The following is a 9,430-nucleotide window of genomic DNA, read 5'->3' as shown; positions in this document are numbered from 1 at the left end:
TCGCAGCCACGGGAACTGTTTCCACTTGAGATAGCGATCTCGGCGAGCCGGGAGCTGCCGCTCTGTATTTGTTTGCTATGAGTTTATACAACAGCCTCTGGGTTTGTCCCTCCCGCCCCTTCCCTCCCCATGCAGCGGGCTGGGCTCACGGGCGTGCGGGCACGGCTCGGGCAAGGGCACGCTCCGCACTGACCGCGGCTCCCGAGGCGGCCCGCGCGCTCAGGTGCCGCTGAGCCGAGGCAGCGGCGCCAGGGAAATCCAGAGGGCAGGAAGAAAGACCCGGCTGGGCAGCCTCTCTGGCAAGCAGCTCCTGTACACACTGCCCACATGCTGCCGCACGCCCGAAATGAAAGCACCGGGTTATTTCTAAGTGCTCCCAGTGTGTCCATCCTGGCCAGACAGCCGTATGGAGATGCAGGCGTCAGGCTGGTCTGCTAAAACAGGTGAGGCCAGCCCAGCGCAGACTGGACGGGGTGTGACTGATCTGGACACAGGGCATGTCGTGGTCCGGACATGTTTAACAGTGCCAGCTGGAAAGCTCGGGGACAAAGGAGAAGATCTAGGATACAAACCCGGCTGACAGCCTTCATTAAGCTCTCCAAGTCAAAGACACTGACCTGCCTGCTGCAGGTAACTTATACATACATGTATGTATACATGTATAGAGAGTAACTGTACACAGCTATGTAGAGAGGGTAACTATACATATACATATATGCATATGTGCGTATATACACATATATATAGTTATATATAAAATAGTTATATATCGTTATATACTTATTATATAAACGTATAGAATACACATTTCTATATACATAAAACAACCATAAATATAAATAGACTCTAGTCTGTTGATAGACAGACAGACAGACAGATAGATTATAGTCTATGCACTTCCGAGAGACGTGTTATAAACTATTCACACAATCGTATCCACGCACATATACACACATCCTGCTTTGAGCAAGGGATTGGACTAGATGACCTCCTGAGGTCCCTCTCAACGCTCATCTTCTATGATTTTATGTTACAGGGAGAGAATTATCTTTCCCCCTTATCTACATGAAATATACCGCATTTTTTTTTCGATCAGCGAATGACTGGCGAGTTTGCTTCCCTACGATTTCCAACCCCTGGTCACCTTTGAGGATAGGCTACCTCCCAGGACAGACGTAACTTTTGCAGGCTGTCTTCCCTGAGCAGGCTCCAACTTGTACTTTCGGGAGCAACTCGCTTGCAAAATGTTCCTGCTATGAAGGAAACATCAGGGATCCGACTGCGATGGCCCCTTGCTATCATGATACACGTGTCCCCCGGGGCCGGGATGTAGGCAGGAGCTCACGAGCACGGTATTTTGTGACAAGGAAGGGAGGCAGACATTTGAAAAGTAATAGATAACGTGGCCACCTGCATCCAGATCCCGTTTCCTTTTCTGCTCGTTAGAGCCGCACATTGGGGCACTGAAGAAGCCAGACACTGCAACAGCAAACGGAAAACGAGACTCCGTTTGGATGGCTTGGAGTGAGGATCCACACGGGGCCACATGCAATGCTTGAGCTGTCTTTTCGTTTATTTCTGGCGTATTTATCCTCATACTCTCTACGTTTCCCTTAGACTCACAGAAAATGAGGGTTGGAAGGGGTCTTAGGAGGTCGTCTAGTGCAACCTCCTGCTCAAAGCAGGACCAGCCCCGCCTAGATCATCCCAGCCGAAGGTTTATCTAGCTGGATCTTAAAAACTTCCAAGGATGGAGCTTCCACCACCTCTCCGGGGGACCTGGTCCAGTGTTTTACCACCCTCCTAGCTAGAAAATCCTTCCAATACCCAACCTAAATTCCCCTTGCTGCAACTTGTGACCATTGCTCCTTGTCCTGTCATTTGCCACGGCTGAGAACAGTCTGGCTCCGTCTTTGCAACTCCCTCTCTTTTTTTTTTCCTTTTGACCTCAGCGTCAGCATAGCCATCGCCTGGCGTGTTTACAGTATAGCCTGTAATCCCCGTGTTTTCAGGTCTGGAGGCTAAACAGTGGCTTTCCCACCGATGCCGGCAGAGGTGACCCTCCCGCGGTGGGGGAAATCAGACACACTGCTGCGGGCCGGCTTACACCGGGGGAGGCGGGGACTCACGGCAGAGCGTGGCAGCCAATCAGAGCGCTCAACCGCCCCGCGACGGACCAATCCGCGGCCCGGGCGCCCAGCAGCCGGAGCTGATAATGCGGCGGAGCGCGTCCGGCAAGGCACTGCGCCGCGGGGAGGGAGCGGCGGGGCTGCCGGGGGCGGCAAGTGCCCTGTGGGGCCAGAAGCCGCTGCGGGTCCCCAGCCCGTGCAGCGGGGCAAGGCGCCCCGGGGGGATGCGGGGCTGGTGAAGAGCCGGCTCCGGGCTCGCCTTTGCCAGCGGGGGGAAGCGCCTCCTGAGCACCCCGCGGGGCTGGATGCTGCCTGCTGCGGCCGCCCGGCCCGGGCGCCTCGCTTCGGTAAGTGGAGCCGGGGGCTGCGCTGGGACCCGGCTTCCTCCGCCGGGCGGGAGTCACCCGCTCGAGCCGATGAGCACCCCAGCGCGGCCGGCCTGCGCGGGGGCTGCATTTGGGCCGCTGCCCTGTGTATTGCTCCATTTCTAAGGCGGCAGGAGCGGGGCTGGGGGTCAGCACAGCTCTTCGGTCTTCCCTTGCGCTCACAAAGCGGCTGGGCGCTGACAGCACCTGGCAGCGGGCGCCGAGAGCCTGGGGGCCGCCTGTCGGGCAGGAGTGTAGGCCACGGGGGCTGGGCAGTGCCGGGTGATGACACGCTGAGGCCCTAAGCTATGTCCAGTTTCAGAGGCCCCATACCATAAAAAGAATCCCCAAAACCAGATTTTCAGGAAATTTTAAGATGAATTATTCTTATTTCTGCACAAATGCATGGACTCAAGATGAACAATAACTGTGGAGTCATGTATATGTATATTGTTGTCATCTTTTTTTCTTATTTAGAGGCCCCTCATCTTATGCGGCCATAAACCAGGGATTTTGTACCTTTTTGGATCAGTGTACCCCCAGCCACTGGATGCGGGAAGTTGGCGGGGGGCGGGGACAGCTGAACGCTGAGCCACCTTGTGCGAGCTTCCCCTGCCCCCTGCATCTGCCTGGGTGGGTGGTGCAGCGTGGGATGGTGCGTGGTGGCGCTTTGTCCCCGCCTGCCTGTGTGTACCCACTTAGGCTTCCCTTGGGGTATGCATACCCTGGTTGGCAACCCCTGCTCTAAGCTGTAGCTTAAGTTAGGTGGTTTAAGCCTGAATCCAACACTGGGGCTGGGAGGGCCCTGCCAGCCCTCTAGCCTGGCCTGTCTCAACTGGTGGGTCATGACCCAAAAGTGGCTGCAAGATTATACGCTCACATCCCTTTCATGCATTAAAAATGGAGCAACAGACTTTAAAAAATGGATTTTCCTTTTAAAGGAGGAAAATCTGGGGAATAGTGGCTTTTTTCCTTGCAGGCTGGTGGAGCTGCAGCCTACCAGGGGCTGCTTGCCACCTTCCCCACCCCCGCCCCACTTCCCCACGCTGGAGGGCTGGTGCCTGAGGGCAGTGGGTCAGGAGTGAGGGGCACTGGGTTGGGACTGGCCACAGATGGGTCCTGGTACACACAAGGTTGAGAAGCACTGGTTTAGCTCGACCCCTCTGCTCAGAGCAGGACTGTCCCCAAGTAGATCCTCCCAGCCAAGGCTTTGTCTACCAGGGTCTTCACAACCTCCAAGGATGGAGGCTCCATGGCCTGTCTGGGTGACCTGCTCCAGTGCTCGAGTACCCTCCTAGTGAGAGAGTTTTCCCTAATATCCAGCCTAAATTTCCCTTGCTGCAACTTGAGCCCTATCAGGAGAACCCAAATGCTGCGGTCTCCTGCGTGGCACAGGGGCATAGAGTGGAGCCAGAACTGGGTCTGAATAGTAGTTTTTCCACTGTGCCCCTCTCACTTGCATGGAGGGCCTCAGGCGTTGTCGATTTCTCTCTCTCTTGTCTTTAGAGCAGTGCTTCCCAACCTGTTCCAGCCCAAGGCACGCTTACATTGAGAAAAGTTTTCCGTGGCACACCTGTTAAGGCGTTCCCCATCCTCAGACCTATTGTAGCCCATTGCCCTGGCAAAATTCTGCAGCATGCCTGTTAATATCTGACCGTGCCGTAGCACACTGGTTGGGAAATGCTGCTTTAGAGTAAGCCGGGCGTGTGCAGCCCCCGAGCTCCGCGAGGCAGGGCTGGATGAGTGCACAGGCAAACTAGGGCCCTAGATGAGGAAGGGGCTCAGCTGGGCTTATTTTCCAGGCGAGGGCCAACGAGCTCGTTCGCTTGGGGCCCACTAGCGGGTTGATGCGGTCCTGCCCCCAGGCCGAAAAAACAGAGAGAGGAGCGAAGGGGAAAGGGAGGCGGGTGATGCTGGGCCCGGGGGGGGAGCAGGGCCGGGCACCCCGGAGCGCGCTGCCTTGTGTGTTGCAGTGCTGAGCCCAGCAGCCATGGCCGAGGGGCCGGCGCCGCCCGCGGGCCAGGGGCAGGACTGGGACATCGACGTGGAGAGCCTGGAGCTGGACGAGGCGGAGCAGCGCCCCGCGCCCGGCGGCGGGGAGCCCCTGGAGGAGGAGGACGAGGAGGAGGAGGACGAGGAGGAGGACGAGGAGGAGGGCGAGGCCCCGGCGCGGCCCGAGCCGCCGCCCGCGGAGCAGCGCAAGCTGAGCCGCACGCCCAAGTGCGCGCGGTGCCGCAACCACGGCGTCGTGTCCTGCCTCAAGGGCCACAAGCGCTTCTGCCGCTGGCGGGACTGCCAGTGCGCCAACTGCCTGCTCGTGGTGGAGCGGCAGCGCGTCATGGCCGCGCAGGTGGCGCTGCGCCGGCAGCAGGCCACCGAGGTGAGCCCCGCGCCCCGCCCGCGGCCCTGGCGCCCCGCGCCCTCGCGCCGCCGCCGCTCAGCGCCCCGCGCTCTCTGCTTTCCCTTGGCAGGACAAGAAGGGGCTGGCGGGGAAGGCGACCCACTTCGAGCGCAAGGCCGTCTACCAGCGGCACGTGCGGCCGCCCAGCCTGCTGGCCAAGAGCATCCTCGAAGGTAACGCCGCTGCGCGCCGGAGGCGCTGCCCCGAGCCCACATCAGCGGGCAGGTTTCAATGCACAGAAAAAATAGTGTGTGTGTGTGTCTGTGGATGCATGTGTGTGCGTGTATATGTGTATACATACAGTGTGTGTGTATGTATATCTGCGGTGTGTGTGCACGTATGTATATACACATGTAGGGGTGTTGGTTGTAGTTATGTTGATCTAAGGACATAGGCAGACAAGGGTCTTTGGGTAGATGTGATATTTTTTTATTAGACCAACTAAATAGTTGTTGGAAAAATTCAAGCTTTCCTGGACAAAGCCTTCAGATGCTCCCTGTGCCTGAAGAACAGTGTTTATGCCCAAAAGCTTGAAAAGAACAATTTTTCCAACTATTTAGTTGGTCTAATAAGATGTCACATTTACCCAAAGAACCTTGTCTGCCTAGATATACATGTGTATATAATGTATCTATCTCTCTCACACACACAAGTGTATATATACCATACACATATACATATATGTGTATATAGACAGAAAAAAGTGTGTGTATCTGTATATGTATATATGTGTGTGTGTATATATAAACATATTTAATATAATGTATTATATAATCTAAATTAGATTTATATAATACAAATTATTATAGCTATAATATAATGTATGATATAATAGTATATTACAATATATGATATTATGTAGTTTATAATATTTAAAATACCTATTATATATTATTATTATTATTATATATATTTGATGACCTGATCCATCGAAGGCTCAACTTCTGAAATCAAATCAGGGCTTCCCCACTTCCTGTCATGGAAAACTGGCCTGGTTCATGGCACATGCTGTTTCTTCTGCATTTCATAGCTAACAGTGAGCTTTCCTAGCTTATTGCAGAGTGAAAGGGAAAAGCACTGGCTGCTTTACAGCAGATTGGAAAGATCTGGGCTCACTGCCCAACTAGTTACCAAAGTCAGCGTAGGGGAGAAAAACTCAAGACCACAAATACATTCTTTTCTCTCCTGTGCAGCTGTACATGCAAATGGTATGTACAGATCGCATGTGATCAGAGACATGTTGAAGGATGTCATTGGGAAACCTGTCTAACTTCATTCTCCCAACTGTACCATGAAAGATCTCATCCTAAGAAAGCCTTGCCTTTCGCATCATTTCTGTGCCATTGTGAATACACAACCATTTCTGTAGACTGTTAAGCAGACAATGCAATCCCAGTACATTAGGAATAGATTTTGGATTCTGGCAAGGGATTATTTTAGAGCACAGAACTGTATGTGACTTCACCCCCCGCCCCAAGTACACCTATAGAATCACAGAGAAGTCAGGCTGGAAGGGACCTCCAGAAGTCACCTAGTCCAACCCAGTGCCTGAGGCAGGATCATAAGTTTCTTGTGTTTTGTTTGGAGTGGAAGGGGAGGAAATGTGTTAGCACTGTTTGTTAGGAAACAATGTGGTGCCAAAGAACGTTAGAAACAGCAACTTGAGATTTAGGGTCATAATTGGTGCAAAAAGAAGTGGAGGTGAACACCTACCTGGCAGTTACTTGTCGTGCAGAAGCAGTTGGTCTAATTTTGTTTTACTTGCAATTGAATGCAGTGAATAGGACACTTAGTAAATTCAAATGTACACTGGAATAGATTCTTCAAATGTATCCAATAGCGTGCACACAAGAAATTGATAAAATGCATTTTGTTCTGCCACAAATGTTATTTATAGAAATTGACTTTTGAAACAGCAGGCTTCAATTAACTGAAAAATATTTTAAAGAACTAATTCTTGCTTTTTTCAATATCTGAGTCTATGTCCAAAATTGTTTACAGAGTTGTTTTGGTTGTTCTCCAAAGTTAGAATTGGGGAAAAAAAAAAAAAAAAGAAACAATGAAATCCAATCTATGAAATGACACTTTCTCTTAGCCTATATGATCTTGATTGTAATTCTGGCCAGACACTAACATGATTTTAGCCAAATCATTAACTCTTTCAGGTTACTTTCTTCTTCAATTCATTCTTTAAAAAAATCTTTCATATTCTTTTTCCTAATTTATCTTAACTTTCTTTTTCTTTTCTCCTAGTTCTCCTTGGATTTTTCTACCATCTGTAACAATGTGTACATAATGATTCAACTTTAGAAAATAGAAATGGCATCAGCTATAGGTATAGCTATATTTTTTGGCAATGGGAAAATAGTGTAAGATGCATGGGAATGAAAGCAGGCAAAATCCTTTTCTCCTTACTCGCCAAGTAGCTCCATTAAATTCACTGGGATTTTGTATTTTGTATAGAGCAAACTGGATCAGGCTCTATATATTTTATAGTAAGTGAACTTAATGAATGTAGTCCCCTAATGGAATATACCATAATTTCATGTATTTTATATTTTCACTTATTTACTTCTGAGAAATGAAAATAATCTGAGTATTTTAGACATTAATTTGTGTTTTTTAAAAAAATATAATTTAAACTGTGCCAGTGTATAAATAATATATAGGAGTAAACTCTTCTCCCTTCAGGCCCAGCCCAACTGTTGTTGGTACCAATGAGAGTTGTATCCAAGCTTCTGTGTAATTAGTTTTGGTGCAGTTCATTTGCATAAATGACCTGATGAAAAATTATTTATATGAGTAAAAAGAGCAGGATTTGGCCTTTTTGTGTTGGAAGCCTCTGTTACTGTCATGTGAAAAGTACTGAACACTTCCAAAAAGGTGATGCCGTGGGGAGCTGAGGGTATTCAGGATCTTATAGGAATAGTTCCAAATTAGCATTTTCTGTCCTTTTTGTAAGCTTACTTTAATTTATTGATAAAAATACTTTATTATTTTTAGGTTATCGCCCCATTCCAGCAGATCCCTACCTAGGAGGGAATTCACCCTTACCAGCACCTGTCAGCGACCGGATGAGAAAAAGACGGGCTTTTGCTGATAAAGAGCTGGAGAACATTATGCTAGAAAGAGAGTATAAAGAAAGGGAGATGATAGAAGCTACTCAAGCTGCTACCCTTTTTCTGCCTAACCATATGATGCATGGAACTGAATACAATTCCTACAAAACTGCCTTTAATCCCTCTCAAATTGAAGCTCCCAATAAGGAATTTTGCAATTTCTTACCAACCTGCCTTGATCTAACCATGCAGTATTCAGGATCTGGGAACATGGAACTGATTTCTTCAAATGTCAGTGTAGCCACTACCTACAGACAGTATCCCTTATCTTCCAGGTTCTTGGTGTGGCCAAAATGTAGCCCCATCAGTGATGCTCTTCTCTATCAGCAATGTTTATTAAATGCTACCACTGTCCAGACTCTCAAACCGGGGGCAGGCTGGGACTCCAAAGTTTCACAAAGTCAGGATTGTCTAAACTTGGAGCATGATATGATGTCACCAAAAATTGAAAGCTCACTTGTCTTTTCTCACCCTCGAGAAACTCGGCAGTCTCAAAGCGATGTTCAAAGTGCCTCCCGAGATGCCCGGGAGAGGTCAGCTTTCTCCCCTCCGAAAAGAGCTTTCTCACAAATTTCTGATAAAGATTCTCTGGCTACACAAGAGCATGTCTTAAGCAAGATTAGCAAAGAGAGTACCAAGTACCCTGCCTCACTCAAGTACAGTCCATTTCACTCGCTTCTCCAGCAAACATTTCATGATAAATCAAGCTCTGAGTTAAGACCATCATTTGTAAAAGAGACCTCTGAAGAGGCTTCTAAGAAGTACAGAGAATGCTCCATCAAAGAGAACCAAAAGTATAAATTTACAATAGACGGATACGCAAAAGACTTTTTTGGGGCCAAACAAGCTGCAACAAAACTCTCAGCAAGTGAGCCTCTGTCATTTTCAGTTGAATCAATCCTTAAAAGGCCCTCTTCTGCAGTCAGCAATGTCTCTCAGTAGACTGCATATTCAAAGTCAAGTTTAAAAGCTTGTCCTCAGCAACTGTTGCCATTGTTTGCCTTTTCTCTCCAAAATTTTATACAGAGGAATTTGTGATGTAAATGGTGATTTTTTTTTAAATATGTACATAATTATGCATGTTCTCTCTCATGAAAATAAATATATTTAAATTTTTAAAGTGAAAACTGTGAATGTGCAGATTGTAAAGCACTATGCTTTATACAGCTTTCCAAACACTACAGCTCTAAAGGGAGGTTCATTGTGAGTCCAATCCAATACTACTAGCAGGGCAAAGACTAGGCATCATTTCTGCCGTGTGTCTCTATTCCCTCCCCAGCAGTGCAGGGATGAAATCACTTGCAGAACATACATATTGTATTATTTGCTGTGATATCTATACTAGCTGTATTATATCTATAGATTTGCTAAATGTATACAAGGGACTAATATAATATCTCTGCTAATTATTTGCTA

General features: G+C 48.5%; 1 protein-coding gene across 1 annotated transcript; it reads left to right on the top strand.

The window, feature by feature from the left end:
• Window positions 1-513: 513 nt before the first annotated feature.
• On the top strand, window positions 514-9,067 carry DMRT2 (doublesex and mab-3 related transcription factor 2). Its single transcript, XM_019554748.1, has 4 exons — window positions 514-630; window positions 4,635-4,874; window positions 4,966-5,068; window positions 7,899-9,067. The coding sequence occupies exons 1-4, from the start codon at window positions 514-516 to the stop codon at window positions 8,954-8,956; spliced, it is 1,518 nt and encodes a 505-aa protein (XP_019410293.1). The 3' UTR covers window positions 8,957-9,067.
• The last annotated feature ends 363 nt before the right edge of the window (window positions 9,068-9,430 follow it).

This window comes from Crocodylus porosus, unplaced genomic scaffold, assembly GCF_001723895.1.
Source record: "Crocodylus porosus isolate Cpor-Errol unplaced genomic scaffold, CroPor_comp1, whole genome shotgun sequence".
Lineage (NCBI taxonomy): Eukaryota > Metazoa > Chordata > Crocodylia > Crocodylidae > Crocodylus > Crocodylus porosus.
Note: the sequence above shows the minus strand (reverse complement) of the source record. Positions and strands in the feature narration are given on the sequence as shown.